Below are 23,745 nucleotides of genomic sequence, written 5' to 3'. Positions count from 1 at the left end.
AATGGACATTTTTCATAGCTATTTTGTACCTTGGTGGCGCAAATATAGAGACTTGGGGCTGTGGAACTGTGTCATCATAAAATGGCATGTAGTTTAAATCTCGTGTTTGTTACACATATTTTTGGTGTGCATTTTATACTATTTGTGATTATTTTTTTCCATACCAATATTTACTGTATATGTAAAATAAAAGAAGAAAATTCTGTCATTTTCCTGTCATTTTACCAGCCATAATAGAACCTGTTATACAGGGTGATACAGAGGAGCTATCGGCATGTCCTATGTACTATTTGTCCGCTGACAGCACAGCCCTTAGTGTGGTGTGCTGTTTTTGCCCTACTTTTGTGGGGTGATCGGCTGTAGGATTAGATAAGACGGCTATTAGGAATGAGTGTTCCTATGAGTGTATTTCCCTAATTTCCTCAAAAATCTTTTAGTCTTATAGGGTTCTTTGCCTAATAATAGACTGACACTTCTTGTCCTGAAAGCACAGGAAAGATTACAATAATGGGTATTATCTATATATAGATAACGTTGGCACCACCATTCACAATAGGTGATGGACATGGCTTATCTACTCCCATTCACTGCACAATGACCTCTGCACAGGTCACAGGGCAAGTCTAGAACATATATCACACACACACACATACACTCACCGGCCACTTTATTAGGTACACCATGCTAGTAACGGGTTGGACCCCCTTTTGCCTTCAGAACTGCCTCAATTCTTCATGGCATAGATTCAACAAGGTGCTGGAAGCATTCCTCAGAGATTTTGGTCCATATTGACATGATGGCATCACACAGTTGCCGCAGATTTGTCGGCTGCACATCCATGATGCGAATCTCCCGTTCCACCACATCCCAAAGATGCTCTATTGGATTGAGATCTGGTGACTGTGGAGGCCATTGGAGTACAGTGAACTCATTGTCATGTTCAAGAAACCAGTCTGAGATGATTCCAGCTTTATGACATGGCGCATTATCCTGCTGAAAGTAGCCATCAGATGTTGGGTACATTGTGGTCATAAAGGGATGGACATGGTCAGCAACAATACTCAGGTAGGCTTTGGCATTGCAACGATGCTCAATTGGTACCAAGGGGCCCAAAGAGTGCCAAGAAAATATTCCCCACACCATGACACCACCACCACCAGCCTGAACCGTTGATACAAGGCAGGATGGATCCATGCTTTCATGTTGTTGACGCCAAATTCTGACCCTACCATCCGAATGTCGCAGCAGAAATCGAGACTCATCAGACCAGGCAACGTTTTTCCAATCTTCAATTGTCCAATTTCGATGAGCTTGTGCAAATTGTAGCCTCAGTTTCCTGTTCTTAGCTGAAAGGAGTGGCACCCGGTGTGGTCTTCTGCTGCTGTAGCCCATCTGCCTCAAAGTTCGACGTACTGTACGTTCAGAGATGCTCTTCTGGCTACCTTGGTTGTATCGGGTGGCTATTTGAGTCACTGTTGCCTTTCTATCAGCTCGAACCAGTCTGGCCATTCTCCTCTGACCTCTGGCATCAACAACGCATTTCCGCCCACAGAACTGCCGCTCACTGGATTTTTTTTCTTTTTCGGACCATTCTCTGTAAACCCTAGAGATGGTTGTGCGTGAAAATCCCAGTAGATCAGCAGTTTCTGAAATACTCAGACCAGCCCTTCTGGCACCAACAACCATGCCACGTTCAAAGGCACTCAAATCACCTTTCTTCCCCATACTGATGCTCGGTTTGAACTGCAGGAGATTGTCTTGACCATGTCTACATGCCTAAATGCACTGAGTTGCCGCCATGTGATTGGCTGATTAGAAATTAAGTGTTAACGAGCAGTTGGACAGATGTACCTAATAAAGTGGCCGGTGAGTGTGTGTGTGTATATGTATATATATGTATATATATATATATATATATATATATATATATATATAATCTCAAAGACCATCTCAGGACTATTGCCTGTATGATGAAGCACATCTCAATGCATGTTCAGGCCATATGACAGCTCCTATATACATGTACAGATAATAGAAAAAAAATCTACAATCAGAAACTTAAAATAGGTTAGAAAAAAAAAAAAAGAAGCAGTGGTGATCCTGCACTTATGGTCTGAAAGCCAAGCAGATTAAAACGTGACTTTTATTAGTGAAGAATCATACTTCAGATAAAATTGTAGTGCAGGGGTGTCGGGGGAAAATTGCCAATGTTTGAGGAACCCCACGCAAAGACATACTGTTAGGAATTTAGATTTTGAGATCTAGATGGTGCAGTAACTGACAATGGACAGCAAGTGCGGCAGGATATGTTGGCGCTATACATGAAAGAGAAATCCACACACAAAAATGTTCACATAACTAGTTATATGACTGTAACAGTGTGGTAAAGCAGAGCTGCAGTGTAAAGCATACATGATCATAGTGCAGCTTTCTCTGAGATGTAAGCACTTGGGTAGCAAAACAGTGTTGTAGGATCCTCCTCATTGTGCTGTTCCTCTGTAATCCCTCCTGGAATTGTCTGAATAAATAAACTGAATGTCACTGCTGTTATACACACTGGACACTGTCAGCAATGCTTGTACAAGGACTGGGTGTCTATATTTATTGTACATACATTCATAGGAGGAATGGGTGGAAAAGGGAAGTATTAAAGTATTCCGGGTAATGCAGTCATTTACTATGTCAGAGGTGCCCGGAGAACTGACTAGTCCTTTTTAGACATTGATGCCAGTGACTGTGCCTACATGATAGTGCGGATTCAGCACTGCACCATACATGTCAGTTATATTTATTGTAAACCTCTATTACAGCCTCAGGAAATACTAAGAGATACAAGGTGTCCTGACAGTTCAGTGAAATATTCCATGGCCCTCCCAGGTGTTACTAAGCTCATTTACATGGCCATGTATTGCATATAATGATTTAATTGGCGTTTTGTAGCAACTGTAATTGTGTTTTGACAACCCTGCAGTTGTACTCACTACCCGAGCCGGCTCCAGTGAAGGGCAGGGCTCATATCTGGACAACATTGTCTTGTCACTGTGAGTTCTGCGCACTCACTCAGTATGTATCATAACACTTGTCACTCCATAGGTGCATCGTATAGCATGATTGGTAAGCATCTCATGTATGGTAAAGTTGGCACCAAATGTAGCGGCCCCAGGCTTCAGGTCAGAGTTTGTAAGATCTGAAAACAAAAGGAATGTGCTAGCAAGTGATTGCGTCTTCACTGATTATATTGCAAGTAGATGGTTCTTTGTTGCAGGTATGTGCTCAGCGGTCTATATATTGATCTATAAAGTGTCCTTACTAAACTCTTCCAGTGCTCCACCCTAGAAAATCCAGTTTGTTACTATAGAGGGGCCCAATCACATTTCCAGAGAAACTGCATTGATGAGAAATAAAGGCTTGGGAAATTTACAGTTGGGGGCGCGTGTGTGTGTGTGTGTGTGTGTGTGTGTGTGCGCGTGTGTGTGTGCTCATGCGTTCAAAAACTTTGTACTATAATGGGGAGACCAGATTGTTCTTTGTTGTGGAGTCCCTTTGAGTTCAGCTGTCATTGAATCCTTCAGTAAAACATTGACCACCATTTTTTTCAGCATTTATTATCCTTCCTGTCCTACTGACAGAGAAGCTATAGGAATTGAAATATCGTATAAATGGCCTTCCTTGCTTGTGTCTATTATAGTAATATTATGTTATGAATTGCTATTTTAGAAAGGACCTAGTATGTTTAACCTTTTATCGTTGGTTTACTTGGACTTCATTCTATGTATTTATCTCTCTTACAGAATCCCTCGCTTCATCTTGCCTTCATTATTGCAGTATTTGTGGCCCTGGTGATATTCTGCGCTCTCTATGTATTGGTATACACTGAATCCTTTGTACGGAAGTGGCTGCAGGTCTTTTCCTTGGTGATCTACACTTGCCTTCTAACTATCGGATATGTATTAATTTATGCACCATACAATGTCCAAACATGGGATCAGGTAAAGCAAATGTATTTCTGTGGATTTTTGTACATTACCATTGCTAAAAGGTTATCTCCTCTTTAGAATGTATGTCCTATCCATAATATAGCTGTTGTCTCCCATGAACACTTGAGCTGCAGTTCTCTCTCGCTGTACCGGTTCTCAGTACTGCAGTCTGCGTCCCATGGACTTGAAAAATAATCTATCTATCTATCTATCTATCTATCTATCTATCTATCTATCTATCTATCTATCTATCATCTATCTATCTATATCTACTTCCATTCTGTCCTCCTTCTCTTCGTTCTCTTTTGCCTCATATTACAGTTAAATGGTTTATCTAGGTAATGGATACTGATGACCTATCCACATGATTGGTCATCAGCATCCGATTGTTCGGATTCTGACACCCAGACCCTGTGCCAATCACCTGTTTTGGCCGCCAGATGGCATATAATAGGGATACGGCCGAAGCAGCTCTGGTCCTAGTCAAGTGAATGGAAGAAGAGCTGCAGCTCTAGGCGCCACCACAACAGTGTACAGCATCCAGCTCTGTATACTGTAGCAATGGCATCTGGAACTGCAGCTCCGCTCCTGTTTCTTAGTGTTGCATGAGTCCTTTCCTCTTCCTCACAGTCATATGATAGGTTTTAATACTGTTACAGGTTTCTCCCTATCTGCAGTAAGACAAAAGGAGTGTTATCCTTACATCCCAGCTAAGCGCTGCCTCCAGGTCCTTCTCTGAAAATGGAGCAGGAGATTAACTCTTTAGTTCTTTGCGGCATTTCTATAACATTTTATGTTCCAGTCACATGCAGATTGACAAACCGTGTTTCTTTAAAAGAGTTGTACACTTAGGACCTGTTCACATAACAGAATATGAAGAGGGATTTTTCTTCATTTTCTGACTGCCGGCAACCCGAGGTGTAATGCGATGCAGCTTCTCACTGCTCCTGCATATTCAAGTTCCTTAGTGGAAAATATTGAAAAATGGTGAAACATCAAAAGGATCTCCATTTTGATATTCCATCACCTAAACCAGTTATTTCATCTGTACAATAAATACTCTAGAAAACTAAATAAAAAAAATATATAATTGCAAGAAAATTTGCCCTTAGACAAAAATTCAGACTAGTATTCAGATTTCGGTTCTTCGGTTCAGCATGGGGACCTAAAAAATGGAAACCTTATCCGCTTAAAAAGCAGTTACCTGCGGTTACCCTTGCTTGCAGGTCGTTTCTCTCCGCATATTTTAAGTGGAGTGGGGGACGGAGTCCATGAACACTAGTGTGACCGTAGCCTTACACAGCTTGATCAGTTGAATATTGTAGATAAAACCTTATAGCTCTTAGATTCAAAAACAGGTTTCTTTATGCATTGTACATACTCCCAAATGGTCCCATTAAAGGAAAAAAACAACTTGTTTTGGCAAAATCAAGTCGCCATATATCTACGTCAATGTAAAAATAAGAAGTTATGGCTTATGCTTATTCCAAAAATGCTGTCATTAAGGAGTTAAATAGAGTGTCGGCCTACATTTCCTGAAAAGAGGTTGCTTATATGATGTAATAATAATGCAGTTTAATAGGACATTTTAGAAGAGAAAACAAGAATCCAGTGCACTGTAGTGTCTCTGTAATGCTCTGGCTGAAAACAAAGAGGTGTTGTCAGCAAAGAGCGAGATGAATAGCTCAGGTGTCCTGACCGAGCACAGGGATGGTGCAGCTGCATCCACATCTACAAAAGGACCTAGTGTGCAAAAATCAGAATGGCAGAAAACTGTAAAATGTGCAGGACTAGTCAGCTGTCACAGACCTGCTAAGGTACCTTGTCTGGGGCTGTCTAATGTATAGTCCAGATGTCGGGGCTCGGTCTCTCCCTATTTGTAGCATATTCCCTAGTAGAGTGACAGCAGCTACACCATTATAGGATGCTTCTGGTACTGTCTTGTTCCCTGTCTTGACTTTCTCTGGTTTATAAAACATACACACAACTTCCCCTTTGGCCAGCCAGGCCATGGTGCCTGGCTACCAGGGGTCTGTTACTCATTTGACACATCTGAGTTGTCCTACAATTACAAGGAACCATCTTGTGTAGGATGAAGTGATTCTCTCTCCATTTATGACTCTGTGAACTTTGGGTTGCAGCAAAGTGAAGTTCTAACTAAAAGCATAAAAAAACGCATGTAAAGTAACCTAAATGGTCAGTGTGGGCGGGAAGCAGCTTCAGCCTAGTCATAACGTCTCCTTGCTAATAACGCTTTTTGACAGGGGACTGTGAGGATCATGCCCAAATGGACAGAGTGACTAGGCTGAACTGCTCCCTGCCCCTGTCACTATAATAATTCACTGTCATAGTCCGGCGGATGTCAGGTATTTAAATATTGTGGCCATTCAGGAGCTGCCATAGCTGTGGGGTCTCTGCTGTATTATACAGCAGACACCCACTGCTAATGCCCATGATCGTGGACATTAAGGCCCGCGGTGCCTTGGTTAAAGGTGATGGAAGTTCCATGAAAATGAAATATCTGAGGCATATTTGGAAACTGCAGAATCACACCTACGAGGTTCTGTGATTAGAATTATAACCAATTTACTGCTGACAGACTCCTTTTGAGACACCTTATCATAACGTCCATCTGTCACCAGAATATGCCCACAAAACTTTTTTTCCTACCGCCCATAGCTGGGGCTGTAACCTTCTTCTATCAGTTTTCTAGCATACCTAGGCCTCATGCACACGTATGCCGGCCTAGGGTCTTCCAATGGGGAGGTCCAATGCTCTGTTACTTTCCGATGTCACAAAGTAGGATTGGACCTGCTCTGTAATCACTGGAACACAAAAGAACGCAACGGAATTGAAATAATTGGGGACAGAAGGCACTCTGATTTAATACAAATGCATTCCGCTATGAAATCTGTCCTCCTCGGCCTACACACTTGTTCGTGGGCATGAGGCCTTAGTCTTTCCACTTTGTATTATATTGTTGTATAATCTGTATTGTGAGTGGATTCAGATTGCAGTAGATTTGTGTTTATTTTTTTTAATTTTTTTTTATATGTAGATTGTGAGCCCCACATGTCTGAAGAGTCAGTTATGGACATAAGAGGGAATATCTGTTATTTAAAGTAACTTTATACGTCTAAAATGAATAGCTATCTGCTCATATAAGGGAATAGAGTCTTGTCCCCACTACTGGTAATAATGAATTTAATGGGATGAGCTACCACTTTTGTTCACCAGTTTTTTTTTTTGTTTTTTTTTTAAATTAAATCAATAAAAGTTAGATTTTATGGGGATGGAAATTGAACCTTAGCCTCTCTTAGGAGTCTTTTTCTGGTGGTTTATCCTTGGTTCTTACCGAACCTATAAGAGTCCTATATTGAATTTAATTGATATTTGCTGTAACCCAAATCAATATTACTAAATTTATGTGACAGCAAAAAGTAAAGGTCAATTTTATTCTACTTTTAGTAATCTTTTTTTTTTTTTTTTTTTTCTCTTTCTAAATAAATCCTACAATAGAAAGCTAATGTGGCAGTGTCCTCTCTAGTTTTCGAATCATCCATCCTCTTGTTGCAGAAGAGGAATAAGTTAGAAAAATGCCTAGACCTCTTCTTGAATATGTGACTTATGCAGGTCTTTTGGGGAGAGTTTTGCTTTGCGAATAAGGGAACGAGATTGAAAGTTGGTTTCTTTCTAAATGAATTGTTGGCTGACCGGCGCAGGTCATTGTTTAGTTTCAGACAGGCTCTGCACTGGGCTGTATTACTTGCCAAATTGTCTCGTTCCCCACAGACTCAATAAATATTTAATAGGTATCAGAATAACAAGCAGCTGGCATCATTCCCCGTCCTATGGAACTGTGGGAATAATCAGAGGGCACTTGTCCGTCTTGTGGATTTGGAATACGTCCATATTGTTTCGATGTCAATAACAACATGGCTATGGGCCTCACTTAAAGAGCAAGAAGCTTGTATATTGGGAAATGACCCATGTGTGCATTTTTAACCTGATCTATGTGTAGCACATTATTGTGTTTGTGGTTTGCGAAATTGTGAGCGTGTACTTTATTTCAATAATTCTATGCGCAACTTAGAAAAGTTAAATTCTGTTTTTGTTTTGTTTTTTTTTTGTTTTTTTTTTGGTGAGAGTCTGGGAGATATTGTATCCAAATTAATTTGGGTATCTATCCACCTTTAACTCAACCTTAAAGGTGTTGTCCAGGTTAATTTTTTTAAAATTTTATTTTAGGCCGGAAAAGGTGAGAAAAACCCCCCCCAAACAAACTTGATTCTTAGGCTGGTCTTACACGACCGTAGTTTTACACCACAATTGTGGGTTTAAAATTGTGGACCATTTACTGTCCCATAGTTTTCTATGAGGCCTCTTACACGACTATAGATTTTGTCAGTGGTGTGGCGCGCCGCAACCGTGCTCCGGACAGTATACCGCATGTCCGTAATGGCCGTGCTTTTACGGCACGGCACAGAAGGTCCAATAGAAGTCTATGGGCGCGTGCATTTTTGCGGATACACACAACACATGTTCAGTGTGTATCTGTATCACAACCACTGTCACTTTTGCACTGAAGTATTACAGTAGCGACAACAGGGATTGACCATCATCCAACACATCAGTGTAGTTACGTTCATTCTTCAGCAGTGGACAACATGTTTAGGGGTTTTACCTCCATCTCCTATTTGTCCCCAAACCAAATGGGATGGTCAGAATAATCATAAACCTAAAAAAGCCTAAATTGTTTTGTCATGCAAAAAAAAATTCAAATGGAAACCCTGCCCCCCCCCCCCCCCCCCCCCCGCCTCTGCATGACCCTGGTAGTGAAGCTCCCTCAGTGAACCAACCTTCTCTCGTGATTGGAAAAAATAATCTTTCAAAGGGAGTGTCATGGTTCCTTTCCATTCTTTGGTCCCAGAGATGCATCTCCTCTCTGACAGCCATTAACCTAAGAGGAACAGAAAGTTTCTAACTTCTACAGAATGGAGAACAGAATTATCACTTCTTCAATGAAAAGAGAAGTGGAGAACTCCGAAGCACGGGAGAACATACATTCACTCAGCTAGGATGGGATGGGATGAGGGTTCTGTGTGGTTTTCCATCGTTCTCAAAGGTGTTGAAAATGGCAGACTTGATCTTAATCACTACGTTCTTGGCCAGGAGGTCATGGTTTCCCTTTTCTGCTTCAGCTGTCACAAGGAATGTATAGGAAACTCCCAAATCTTCTGATACGTCATCCATTCATCATCTCTGTCTCGCTGCTTGGATGCTGAGCAAAAACCTCTAAGATCTAGAGGGCTCTGAATCTTTTGCAACATCCCACCAGAGTGCTGAAAAATGTATATAGTTTATGGTGCTGCGTATTGTGTGTGCTCAGGAGTTTGGGCAGATATGTATATATTTATATTTAATGTTTTTAATCACTTAAATGGGCTATGCCACTTTGAGTGGAAGGGAGAGACTTGGCTCAGAAAGCTTTGGAGTAGGTGAAGAGACCAGGAGTTTTTCTGATCCTTGCTAGAGATAGGAATACAGAGTGTAGGGAGCCTGAGTGTGACCTGTTTTAGAAACCTTTCAGTCAATCCGGTTCTGCAAAACAGGCAGAATCATGAAAAATAAGGTTGTCCCGACCTGGTCTACATATCAAAGGAGTGTGTGCCAGTTCTAGATCTGTGGTTTAGTTGTACATGGTCCTTGGAGTTATGACTCTGCCGAAGTATGTGATGGACAGGGCACTAAGCTGATGCCCACCTCACAGCAGCAAAACTTCCCCTTGCAGAAGATCACACATTTTTTGAAATTTTGTGATCGTATCTTGACTCTGCATTTCCACTTTGAAACTTTCCCTTTAGTTTTTCAGCAGACCCTCCCATTTTTACCAAGATCATGGCAGAGTTTTCAATTATTCTAATTCCTTATTAGAAGAACTGTGCCTCCATGTGAGAAAGCTGTAATCTTTCACTTTACCTTGAGTAAAGTTACAAGTTATTCACAAAAAAAGAAATAAGCAGGGCACTCACCAGGGTGCTTCGTTTAAAATCCTGATCCGTTATTTCATCCTTTATTTCATTCTTAAAACACTTTGCACAGGAAGAGAGGGGAAGCAACAATTTCAAGCTACGTCCGTTTCGTGCACTCAGCACTTTGTCAGGCTCAAAACGGACGTAGCCTGACGAAGAAAAGTGTTTTAAGAAGGATGAAATAAAGGATCACGATTTTAAATGAAGCACCCCGGTGAGTGCCCTGCTTATTTCTTTTTTTTGTGCATGAATAATTCTACATCTTTTTTGCAGTGAGCACCATCCGGTTGGTAGCAAGTAAAAAAACATCCAGCACCTGACATTATCATTTGGACACGGTTTATAGTGGGCGGTGTAGACGTGGTGCCGCTTTTGTGGTTTTTTTTTTTTTCTTCTTTTAAAGTTACAAGTTTAACAAAAGTTACAACATCCTGTATGTGGTATAGTGCAGGCCTCCTCAGCTGTGCACTAGCCCAGGAGGAGAACTGGAGGAATTAGTGGAGTTTTATACCCTCTATGACAAATTCAAGTACTACTCTCCAGGCTTCCTCTAATGGTGGCTGCAGTATCATCAACGTCCTTCTGAATGGTAGATAAAATATAACATGTGCTAACTATTGTAGAAACTGAAAAGATTTTTTTGAAGCCTAGGACTTCCCATTCTACTACTAAAGAACATCAGAATGTTGCTAAAATTTTGGACTTCTTCAATTAAGAATAGACAAAGATCTGAGAATTGAAGGTTATCGTAACACCGAGGTATCTAAAGGTTCATGAAACCCTCTTCCAGAATCCAGCTTCGTATCCATTCTCAAATTTCCCCTAGGATCTATAGTTTGTTCTCCACAGAAATGAAGGCCACATTTAAAGTCTTGGGTCCAGCTTTTGTTCTATTTGCTTTAGTGAAATCCAGTTCTTCGGCTCTGATCCTTCTTATCTGACAGTATTAGATCATAGGGTTGTTCTTGGACTTCACCCTTCCTTCCTACCTTGGGTAGTGACTGGTTTTCATTTCCAGCAATGATTTTACTTCCTTCTTTATGTTCTAATTTAAATAAAGGGACTTTGACTCCCTAGATGTCCAAAGCTGTATTCTTTTATCTAGAAAGAATTACCTCTTAAAGAAAACAGGGTCAGTTTTTAGTCCAATTTCAGGGTCCAAATTCAGACAAATTGGATATGTTTACTTGTCTTTTTCTCTCCTAGAAAGGGCACCCCACCATCTCATCAAATAGACTTTTAGGACATATCTCTGTATCCTGTTTATTATCACGTGTTTATTTTTCTCATTTTGCCAAGAAAATCTCTTACTTTTCATGTAACCTGTTCTGAGCATTAGAATTACACTTTACTTGAGCCATAAAGATGCTGTTTTATGCTGTTATATAAAATGTTCAAAAACTCTCAATAAAAACAGATTTCATAAGGGGGCCACACGGTGGCTCAGTGGTTAGCACTGCAGCCTTGCAGCGCTGGAGTCCTGGTGTTCAAATCCCGCCAAGGGCATAAAACCATCTGCAAGGAGTTTGTATGTTCTCCCCGTGTTTGCATGGATTTCCATCCCATATTCCAAAGACATACTGATAGGGAAAAAAATGTACATTGTGAGCTCTATGTGGGGCTCACAATCTACATTTAAAAAAAAAAAAAAAAAAAAAAAAAACAGATTTCAAAACAAATTCAGACAAATTGAAAATTGTTACCTGCTCATAGAAAGGCCCCCTCTAGTGTTTATTAGGGTTTAGGGTAAGTTCACATGGGGTTTTTTGGTCAGGATTTTGAGGCCGCATCTGTCTCAAAATCCTAACCAAAAAGAAAGCTCCCATTGAAATCAAACGACTCCTGGAAAAAAGAAGCGGCTTGCTCATTCGCCTCACGATATCAGTCGGAAGACTCTCCCACCTGACTAGGCCCATTCATTTGGGAATAATCCAGAGTGGAGTGAGTGACTGGTGCAGTGCATCGGGATCCAGTCACAGCTACCTGTATTTTGGTCTGGAACCTGAACCAAAAAACCCCGTGTGAACTTACACTTACTCTACTAGAGCTGTAGCCACATGCTGGGCAAAGAATTCTGCTGGCTCCCTAGATGAGATTTACAGGACAGTTACGTGGTCTAACCATTAATATATATTTTTGATAAAACAAGGTTTTAGTCTTCCCTCAACACCAAATTGCAATGAAAAATGCTGCAGAAAACAAAATTCATGCGTTTCTGAAAAAAAACTCAGCATGTTAATGTGACTTGCAAAAATGTTTGTTTTTTCTCTGTAGACTTGTATGAGGCAGGAAAAAATGCATAATGCAGTCTAAATTGCAAGTGTTTTCGCTGTATTTTATTCCGCTGTTTTTTTTTTTTTTTTTTTTAATGGTGGTTTATTAGCTACATTTTGCGACGTGTGGCCTTAATTGAAAAGTATTATTGTCTATGTTACTCTACCAGGTAGTGCCGTAAGGAAAAGATAAAGGATTTTCTAATAACCTCCACAACAGCACATATATTTGCCATCCTTGTTGGGTTTATGGTATTATATATTCAGTTTGTTACGGTATATTTATGTGTGTGTGTGTGTGTGTGATGAGCCAGCTCATTAAAGCAGCAGTTACCCACAAACACGAGTGCAGCCCATAGACTATAATGGGGTCCAATGGGTGTCCACTGTTTTTATACTGAAACTAGCGGAGAGAAAAGTCTTCTGTGCAGGACTTATCTCTCCCCCAATTTTCAACAGAATCTGTGGCAGTCCGTCCTAGGAAGACTGACACAGATGTGAACCTAGCATGGAGGTTGGGGCCCCACTTGTGAAAACACAGCAGAAACACTGCAGCAAAAACCACTGCGTTTTACAGTCCCTGCAAAGTGAATGGGATTCTGTCTAATCCAATCCACACGTTGCAGAAAAAATATGCAGCAGAAAATTACCGCATGCCGCTATACAAACAAACGCTGGTTTTCCATATAGGTATTATAGGGCAGAAAGTCTGCAGAAGAAAACTGCAGACTTTTTGTCAAAAACGCTGCAGAAAAAAAATTGCGATGTGGTTCTACAACAGTTTTTTTTTTTTTTTTTTTTTGGTTTGCTGCGGCTCGCTACGTTGGGTCGTAGCCTAAGGTGGCTTTATATCTGTTTGAGTATGTGACTTCAGTGCAGCTCGGGTCTCTTTGGTGCTAACAAAATAAGTGTTAGGCTACAGACGTGTGTATGGGGCCATAGAAATAAATGGCTCTGTGTACTATCGGAAACTACAGATGCATAATAGTGGACAATATACTGAAAACAACTATGGTCATGTGTATGTATTAGAGTGAGAATTAGATTGTAAGCTCCATTGGCAATGGAGTCTGATGTGAATGGTGTCCTTGCACTTTCAGAATATTCTGATGTGCTTTAAATAAAATGAAATCTCGTGGATGACAGTAGTTTATTTTATTTATCACTAGCTGGTACCCGCGACTTCGTCTGCGGTGATTGTGAAAGTGGGTATATACAGGCGCGGGTAAGGTTTTCGTATTGTGTATAAGGTATGGGATATAAAATGTAACTTTGTATCTTGTTTTTGCTGTAATTCTGAGAACACATGAGACTTTTGTGTTGAATGTAATTTATATTTCAGCCGCTATACGGTGTTGGTATAAACTGTACATAGTGTCTTTGGGACAGAGGTATTTCAGGTTAATATACTTCGATATACGACATTGTATGAGTTGTTATTTTGCGCCAGTACATGTAAGTTTTGGGCACAGGATACTCTCAAGCAAGCCACATAAAGTCTGGCCCTGTGCATGACAGTTTAGTAACTCCATGCGCCTCTTATTAATAGCAATTAACCCCATCATGTCCCTCACATTAGCCGATCCGAACAGCACGCTCGCATAGAAATGAATGGACGTAGCCGGCACACGGGGGGTTAAGCGCGCCGACTACGACCAACCGGAAGTACCAGGTGCATCCATTCATTTCTATGGAGCGTGCTGTTCGGATCGGCTGATCCAAACAGTACTCGCTCATCTCTAGTTACTGATATGTGAGTGACTTGGAGGTAATAATGAAGTATCTTCATTACTGAGGTCTTTTGTTATTACCTCCATATGTCGCACATATTAGTAACCTTTATATGGGGCACACAGGGGTTAATATGAGGGACATGATGGGGTTTATTCCTATTAATGTGAGGCACATGGCGTTACTAACACTAAACTAATAACCCCAAATGGCTGACATTAATGAGAATAGGAACTACAGGAAGGGAGCTGTGTGTTTCTTACTTTCAGTTTGCTAGCAGCTTCGGCAGGAGCTATCACTATAGCAGGCAGAGACTTGAGCGATGAAGCTCCACCCCCTGGGTTTCCTGCACCCCTCTCAAAGGGGAGTGCCCTTATGCCTCAGCTCTAGCAGAGACTTCATTTAACTCTTGCAGGTCCTGTGCTGCTGGCGTGCCAGTGAAATATGGCAGGAGTGCCACTGGCACGTGTGCCAGGGGTTGCTGACCTCTGCTGTAGAGGGTAATATGAATTTTGTGGCTTGCTATGGTCCAAAGTGTGTGAGATTGCAGAGATAGTGATGTGAGTTTGGATTTTGTGGGGGTCCTGGGAAAAACGTATGTGCGCTATTGTGACAAAAAGTAGCCTATTGCGCAATCGAGTGTAGTGACTGTTTGTGGAAACTTTCAGCCAAATCGGTGGAGCGGTTTTTGCGTGATTGACCGCCAAACATCCGAACATCCAAAGTCACAAACTCACAAACATTTCACATTTATAATATTAATAGTTTTAACCATATAAGTATCAGTGATGTACTCGTATATATGTATTCCATAACCTTCTCTGTATGTTTCTTTTAGGTGCCATTCTTCCTGTTTATAACCTTCTCGGTGTACACTATGCTGCCCTTGGGGATGCGAGCCTGCCTGATTATCGGTATAATCTCCGGGATGTCCCACATTGTTGTTATCAGTATCACAGTCTTGACGTACCAAAACACCCGCGACACCGTTGCATTTGAGGTAATCTTATTCACCATGCCCAGAAAAACAAAGGTGACAAATTCCAGATATCTGGGGATTTAAAGGTCCAAGCGCCTATCGGTTGTTAGAGTATACCTCCACTGATGTGCTCCTTCCCAATTTGACATGTGGCGTACAATTAAAGAGGCAACCATCTGAAGCCCAGAATCTTTTTGCATGGGTCCTGTGAATCAGTATACAGTAAGTCCTATATATCATATCACATCTCCTTATGTCTCCTTGTGCCTAATGTCAGATCGGAAGGAGAGCGTCAGTAGATTTAGGCTACATTCTGATGGTTGAGGTGCAAAGTTGTCATGAAAAACTTCCATTTTGCACAGCTGTCTTGCACCCGAGGGGACCTCGTTTTCATGGATCCCAATACATTGGAGTGTATGGAGGGATCCCTGAAAATGGCCAAAGAGGAAAACCTATATTTTGACAGTCAATGGTAGCGGTTATATGAATAGCTTCAAATCTAATGCTACCATGTGATGTCCGTTAAAAAAACAAGACATCACACGGCCATTAATCCTTGCTGTGTGAATGTAGCGTTACAGTTTAAGACCAATTTCACATTAAAGTATTTTCTGTGCCAGCATTTGAAGCGACAAGGAAAACCTACACAAATTAAAAGGATTAAGTGAAGATTGTCCCCTTGGGTATTCGATATGTGGATATGTCCTCAGCCAATATTTTTAGTGCTAACGATTACTTAGAGGACCCTTCACCACTTGGGGCACATGCAGTTTTATATACCGCTAGAACGCTGACAGTGCGCAGAATTCAGCACACTATCGGCTTTCATTTTCTATGCCCCGGGTGAAGAGCTGTCGGTGCCAGTACCGTAGCTCTTCACTGTCAGAAGGGTGTTTCTGACAGTCAGTCAGGAACGTCCTTCTCTACAGTAGCACCTATAGCGCCGTACTGTGAGAGCGGGGAGGAACGCCCTCTCCCCTCCTGATAGTGCTCGTCCATATGCGGGTATTGGAGGGGGGGGGGGAGTCGTTTCAGCTTTCTAGCGGTATATAAAACCGCATGTTTCCCAGGTGGTGAAAGGGCCTCTTTAATTATTGTACATTAATTTTATTAACAAATTTATTGAAATTAAATTAAAATAAATCATTTTATATGATGTGATGGCTAAGGTACGAGACACATTCTTCACTTGATCATTAGAAGGTGCAGTTTCCAAGTGTTTGGGGGTGAGGGAGCAGGACATAAGTTTTATTTTTGGTTTTGTATGACTCTGTGTTTGGACTGTACATAACCCAGAGTATCAGTGTATTTTCCTGGCATGTAATTATATGCAAGTATTTTTTTTTTTTTTTTTTTGTATGAGTAAGAGAGGAAGTAATGACGTAAATGCTGCATGTCTGCTCCTGCAGGAAAGCTTCTACTTTTCTTACACGAATGTAAAGTTGTACCTCCGTTATAAGATTAGCATGAATCCTTTCTGTCTATCCCTCTGTGTGTTTAGTGGAGGGGGTAGGAGGCAATATTAAAGTAGCTGTTACAGATAATTACAAAAAAGAAACAATTTAGCTAATTGACTTGATCTCTGATATATAAAGCATACATGTTTGTGTTCTGCCATTTGGGGATATGTCTCAGTTTTGACTACTGCAGCCAGTCCATGTTTAACCTAAGGGAACACGTCAGGGCTGGTGCAGCAGGGGGTTTACCAGGGTACAAGGATTTTTTATTTTATTTCACCGCATTCTCTGCTTTTAGCAATTTTGTGGAATTCTGAACAACCCCTTTAGGCTAAACCACTGGGATGTAACAGGAGAACAGGCCATGATCAATAAATATCATTAGAAAGCCTGACGCCACGATCCGATCATACAGCGAGCGCCCCATTGGGCTTCTGCGCCATCATTATGTATTTGCAAATGATGCGGATTCACTGGGGAACAGCAAATTCGTTATCTTAAATCTGTGACTTGTTTTCAACTAACTTTTGGCCTCTGGATCCAAAAATAACCTCCGTTTTGTCTATTACGTCAACTTTTTAAGCTACAGGATACCTTCAGAAGTCATACAAATGGTGCATATAAAGTAAAAACTTACCAAATATACTGCTTACAAAGAATAATTTTATTCATACAAAGGCTATATAATACTTACTGCAAGTTAAATTGTGTTCATACAAATAGTTGTTTTTTATATCGAACGGTAGTTACATATTAAGGCACAAATTTTCGCTTATAGCTTTTTATGGAGTGTTTGATCTGTGGACGTTCTCGCTTGATGCTCCAACAAGTCAGCCATCATATGTACATCTCATCTACCTTAATACCGTGCCTTCATGACCTTCAAATCTTGGCGGAATCGCTCACCCTGCTAGTCACTGACTGCACCAAGATTTCCCTGGAAGTTAGCAAGATGGCTATGTAAAAAATGCAATGTTACAACCAAGCAGCTTGAAGCTCTCCAAGAGTTTCTGGACAAATTTGGTGTAATTCTGTGCTCGTGTATTTCCAAGAAAGTTTTTAACAATGTTTTTGAATGACAGCCAAGCATTGTTTTGAATTTCTGACATTGTTCTGATGAAATGTTCATCTTTAACAAGCTGCCGAATCTGCGGACACTGTCCTTTATCTTTTCAAATGACAGGCTAGGAAATGCCAAAATGAGATACTTGACACAGTCTCCTTTAATTGGCAAAGATTTAACGAATTGTTTCATGAGACCCAATTTTATATGCAGAGATGGAAATATAATGTTCTTTCTGAGGACAAGTGGCTGATGTAGAATGGTTGAATCACCAGGTTTCAGGTCAGATCTTGGCGACCAATTTGACAGCACCCAATGCTTCTCACGAGCTCTGCTGTCCCACATACACAAAAAGCAGGGGATACTTGGTAGAGAAAACACTTGACGTGATAGAAGAAAACTAACTACAGTTTTGAACCAGCATGTCTAATAAACTATAAGCTCAAAAATCAAACTTCACAGAAATTGTGTTGCAGATTGTTCCCCAGTGTACCACTGCCCTGTCAGGTTGAGGCCACACGTTGGAGAAGCTGCTTTCTTTGTTGTACATTTTGCTGCATGTTTTTGAGCCGAAGCCAAGAGTACAATATGGAAACATAATTTCACCAATTGTTGTTGTTTTTTTTTTTTTTTTTTTTTGTGCCCTAGATTATTGAATGAGGTTATATATATATATATATATATATATATATAATTATTATTATTATTATTATTATTATTATTATTATTATTATTATTATTATTATTTTTTATTTTATTTTTTTGATTTATAGGTATATTATTGTCATTTCAATTTTTGTTATACACCCTCAGTACTCCCGAAGGGGAGTTCATTTTCACGGATCCATCATACATATGAGAGATTTATGAAAACGGAAACAGATAGGACATCACCAATTTTTTGACTGTTCCTTTTTGACGGATTGTCAAAAAATTAGTGTATGTGAATGACCCCCATTGACATACAATTAACGTTATTGCAGCCATATGATGACCATGCACAGCCATGTGAATGTAGAATTACTCTTGGAGTATATAAGTATTGTGGTTTTAGTGTGGAGAGACTTTGCCATAAGGACCGAATTACCAGTCCGAAACGTGTTGATGCGCCATGTGTTGTGTTCTTTTAGCATGATGGACTTTTATAGGAGACGACTGAATTATTTTTTCATAATTCCATTTTTCCTCATTCTGTTTTTATCTACCAGAGCCCTGTCCGTGCACTGCTGAACTTATAACAGGGCATCTAAACCTACACCAATGGAGGATTTATATTGGTTAGCTGTACAATTTTATTTATTTATTAAAAATAGGCTTCAGAAGAAATGAAAAATACTTATACTTTTCCCTTCTGCCAAATCCACTCCTGGCTTGGCTGAAAAAAATATGCAGAATAATCTGCAACAAAAATGCAGCTTTTAGGCAATGTGTGACTTCAGCCTAAGGGCTGCTTTTGTCCACCTGTCTGTAGGTTGTGCGTTTTATTATAATTCGGTTCCATTTATTACATGCTGACATGTTTTCTAATCCTGGAAAACCTCTTGAGGTTAAGGACACACAGTCCAGAACAATTGCAGATAAAAAGCTGAGGGAAAAACTGCAGAAAAGCATCGGGAAACACTGCTAATATCACACCAAAAAGGACACACGAGATTGAAAATGCTTGTTGTTCTTGGTCTATGAGGTTTTAATATGAGGATAAGAACACCACAACGGAAAAGTAGACATAACTTGATTGAATGCTTGCTGAAACACAGCGGACAAAAATGTAACATGGAAATGAACAGGCGTGTTATTAGCAGGTTATTAAAAAGTAAGAGTACAGCAAATTTTCAAGCACATGCTAAACTTTTCTCGGGACTGCACTGCGGAGATGACCACTAAATTCCTTTTTGCTAACCTCACTGACTGCCATGCTTGCCTGCACTGTATTGTTTTCCTATAGATTACACAGCAGTCTGGCAGCCAGGGCGTTATGCTGATCAGCTAGAACTGTGAGTCAGGCTGCAAAATGAGTCTACAAGGCAGAGCTCCATGATCTCATATCCTCTGCAGACCAGCCTACTGAACCAGACAATTACACCTATTGTAGCGTATAGTTCACCTTGTGGGGCATTTTATACTGAGAATATAAAACTTCTACTAACTAATAATTCATTCATTGAGTTTAGTTAATAAACGTTCAGCTATATTTTTGTAATATTTCATTGTCTTGAAATCTGAAGCTTTCTAAAGTACGACTGTATAGCGATAGCAATGCACTGGTATCATAAAATGTCTAAAAATGTTATCCATTTACTAGTGGTCACTCCATTGTAAAGCAGTTGCAAAATATCTGTGAACGAGCCACGTTTACCCTTAGGTTACATAATGTACCTATCCAATAGGCTGTAGGAGTGTTAGTTTATCCAGTTCATGCTGAGTTCATTTATTGTTTGATTTAATTTCATTTTTAATTAGTGTTTTGTTGTTTTTTATGTACATTGTGAGCTCCATATAAGGATCCCAATGTACGTGTTTTTTTTTTGTTTTGTTTTTTTCCTATCAGTATGTTTTTTTTTTTTTGTTTTTTTTTCAAAGAATGGGAGGAAATCCACACAAATATGGGGAGAACATACAAACTCCTTGCAGATGTTGTTCCTGGTGGGATTAGAACCCAGGACTCCAAGGCTGCAGTGCTAACCACTGAGCCACCGTGTTGCCCCTGTTGTGTTTTGTTTTTGTTTTTTAAATGAGAACCTATTGAAAACTTTTAGCCTGAAATACATATATTACAATAATATTAAATATTTTTTTTTTTAACAAAGTTTGTCTGTAGCCTATAATAAAACTGTCAGAAGGGAAGGGTTAGCTCCTGTATCTCCTCTCTGTGATGTGTATCTACTTTACAAGTCATGTGTGTAAACTTAACTGAAAGGAAAAACGCCTATAAAGTGAGAATAGGACAAATTCCTACAGTTCCTTTCAATATACCCTATTAGGTCTCTCACATAGACCCACCTTCTCTGTTTAGTGAGAGCAGAGAGCTGCTGTAGTAGCTTTAGAGGATTCTTCCCATCCTTGTAATGCGTGTGGTACTATATATAGCATAAATGACGACATAGGTCAACATATCCATTATCAACATGAAAACCTTTGGTTTTGAATACACTGTGAGCGATCCTTGACATTGGCTGCCATGCAGGAAGATTATTATACCATTTTGACATAGTTTTCTTCCGTGCTGTGAAAGGCAATGGGGTCAAATTTAGATCTAATTCATTTATCTTCCAAAGCTCTAAATTAATTTCTTCCCTACACATAGAGTTGAAGCAGAATTCCTATATCAAGGAATTTCGATATGCCATGAATGCCTGATGGGTTCAGACTTCAATTTTGGAACTCTCCCAAAAAATTACTCTTTGATGCTTCTCGCATTGACGTGACCCAGTGTAAAGTTCTGAGCTCTATGATGGGCGTCTGCTTTTAAAAAAAAATGTATAAGTATTGGGGATATTAGACATTTTAGAATTTCAGGGCATTTACATGTTAGATAAATAAATTAAATATGTTCTGGCCTTTTAAACCACTGGAAACAAGGGATTGGATGCATTAAAGGGATATTCTGGTAATTTGAAGTTATTCTATATCCACTGAATAGTAGAAAACGTCTGGGGTTTGTTACACTGAATGGAATGGCATGTCGAGCAAATTGGAGATGGTTGAATAATATACTCTATCTTCAGCAGTCTGATAGAAGTGGAGGAATTATTATTATTTATTATTGTTTATATAGCACCATTAATTCCATGGTGCTTTACATTTGGGGGTTACATACAATACACAGAATATGCAGGTTGATATAATACTAACAATGACCGACTGGCACAGTGGGGTTGAGGGCCCTGCCCGCGAAGGCTTACAATCTATGAGGGAAGGGGGTAGAGACAGAAGGAGAGAGGGAGACAGTTCAGATGGTGGTGTGGTGATAGTGTTATTGGAGGTTGTAGGCCTTCCTGAATAGGTGAGTCTTCAGGGCCTTCTTGAAGCCTGTGATTGTGGGGGTCAGTCTTATGTGTCTTGGTAAGGAGTTCCAGAGTATGGGGGATGCACGAAAGAAATCTTGGAGACGGTTGTGTGAGGAGTGGATGAGAGCAGAGCGGAGTAGGAGGTCGTTGGAGGATCTGAGGTTACGTGTGGGTAGGTAGCGGGAGATTAGTTCAGAGATATATGGAGGGGACAGGTTGTGGATCGCTTTGAATGTTAACGTTAATAGCTTGAACACAATTCGCTGGGCTATAGGTAGCCAGTGGAGGGACTGGAAGAGGGGAGCAGCCGATGAAGATTGGGGGGTGAGGTGAATTAAGCGGGCAGCGCAGTTTAAGGTGGACTGGAGGGGGCCAAGGGTGTTTGCTGGGAGTCCATGGAGAAGGGTGTGTCAGTAGTCTAAGTGGGAGATTATGAGGGCATGGAAAAGTATCTTGGTAGTTTCAGGGGTGAGGAAGGAGCGGATTCGATGGATGTTCTTGAGCTGGAGGCGGCAGGAGGTGTTGAGGGTTTGAACGTGTGACTTGAAGGATAAGTCGGAGTCCAGGGTAACCCCAAGACATTGTGCCTGTGGGACAGGGGAAAGTGGGGTTCCGTTAACTTTGATAGATGGGTCAGGTGGAGGGGCCATACGGGGTGGGGTGAAAATGATGAACTCAGTTTTCTCCATGGTCAGTTTGAGAAAGTGGAAGAGGAGTGGAAGGAGGCTACGGCCGCTAAGCAATCTGGAACTCTGGCCAGCAGGGAGGTAATGTCTGGTCCAGAGATGTATATTTGGGTTTCATTGGCATAGCAATGGTATTGAAAACCATGAGATTCTATGAGTTGGCCCAGGCCAAGGGTGTAGATGGAGAACAGGAGGGGTCCTAGGACGGAGCCTTGGGGGACACCTACAGAGAGTGGGCGCGGTGAGGAGGTGGTGTGTGAGTGGGAGACGCTGAATGTGAAGTATGGGGAGATCCAGGAAAGGGCCAGGTCTGAGATGCCAAGGGATGAGAGAATTTCTAACAGGCGGGAGTGGTCGACTGTGTCAAAGACAGAGGAGAGGTCAAGGAGGAGGAGGACAGAGTAATGGTGCTTGGCTTTGGCGGTTAGAAGGTCATTAGTGACTTTTGTTAGGGCAGTTTCAGTGGAGTGCCTGGGTCTGAAGCCTGACTGAAGTCTGTCAAAGTGCAGGTTGGACGAGAGATAGGAGGAGAGTTCGGAGTGGACGTGTTGCTCAAGAAGTTTTGAGGCGAACTGGAGCAGTGAGCTGGGACGATAGTTGGCTGGAGAGGATGGGTTGAGGGACGGTTTCTTAAGTATAGGAGTGACAGTGGCATGTTTGAAGGCTGAGGGGAAGGATCCATTGGCTAGGGATAGGTTGAAGAGATGAGTTAGGGCCGGAGTAATGACTTCACTGAGCTTGGGGATGAGATGTGACTGGATTGGGTCAAGCTCGCAGGAGGTGAGGTGGGATTTGGAGATTAGGGAGGAGAGTTTTTCATCAGTGATAGTGGGGAAACAGGTCAGGGATGAGGAGCAACAAGTAGTTGGGTAGAGGGGTTGTCGGGGGTGTAGGGTGAGACTGTCTCTGATGGTGTCAATTGTAGTTTTGAAGTAAGAGGCAAAGTCGTCAGCTGAGATAAGTGATGTCGGAGGGGGGGGCAGGAGGACGGAGGAGGGAGTTGAAGGTGGAGAATAGCTGTTTGGGGTTGCGAGAGAGTGCAGATATGAGTGTGGTGAAGTAGACCTGCTTTGCAGAGGTGAGTGCATTCTTAAATGTGAGAACCGCCTCTTTGTAACTGAGGAAGTCTTCCTTAGAGTGGCTTTTCTTCCAGAGGCGTTCTGCAACCCGTGAAGCACGTCTCAGTTTTTTAGTCAGGTCAGTGTGCCAGGGTTGTCTATTGATCAGTCGGGCTCTGGTGTTTGTGTAGGGGGCCACAGAATCAAGGGCTGAGGTGATGGTGGTATTGTAGAAGGCAGCATCTGTGTCCTAGAGTGAGGATATGTCAGCGAGTGGTAGGAGAGAGTCTGAGAGCATGCAGGTGTCAAGGCACTTGAGGTTCCTGCGGGGGCGTGTTGGTTTAGAGGTTGGGGAGAGTATGTCAGCAGGTTGTGGTCAGAGAGCACGGATGGAGAGTGAGAGAGGCTGCATATGGAGCAGAGGCAGGTGAATATGAGGTCTAGCGTGTGCCCCATTATGTGGGTGGCCGAGGAAGACCATT

The 23,745-nt window shown here is 41.3% G+C and overlaps 1 protein-coding gene across 1 annotated transcript in view; it reads left to right on the top strand.

Annotated features, from left to right (window-relative positions):
• Nucleotides 1-23,745, top strand: part of ADCY7 (adenylate cyclase 7) — a 68,863-nt gene that overhangs the window by 7,210 nt on the left and 37,908 nt on the right. The window contains exons 2-3 of the mRNA XM_075281860.1: nt 3,792-3,989; nt 14,852-15,013. Coding sequence (XP_075137961.1) covers nt 3,792-3,989; nt 14,852-15,013 — 360 coding nt within the window. The remainder of the gene's footprint in view (nt 1-3,791; nt 3,990-14,851; nt 15,014-23,745) is intronic.

Source organism: Leptodactylus fuscus, chromosome 7, assembly GCF_031893055.1.
Source record: "Leptodactylus fuscus isolate aLepFus1 chromosome 7, aLepFus1.hap2, whole genome shotgun sequence".
NCBI classification, from domain to species: Eukaryota; Metazoa; Chordata; class Amphibia; order Anura; family Leptodactylidae; genus Leptodactylus; species Leptodactylus fuscus.
This window is presented reverse-complemented; position numbering and strand designations above follow the sequence as displayed.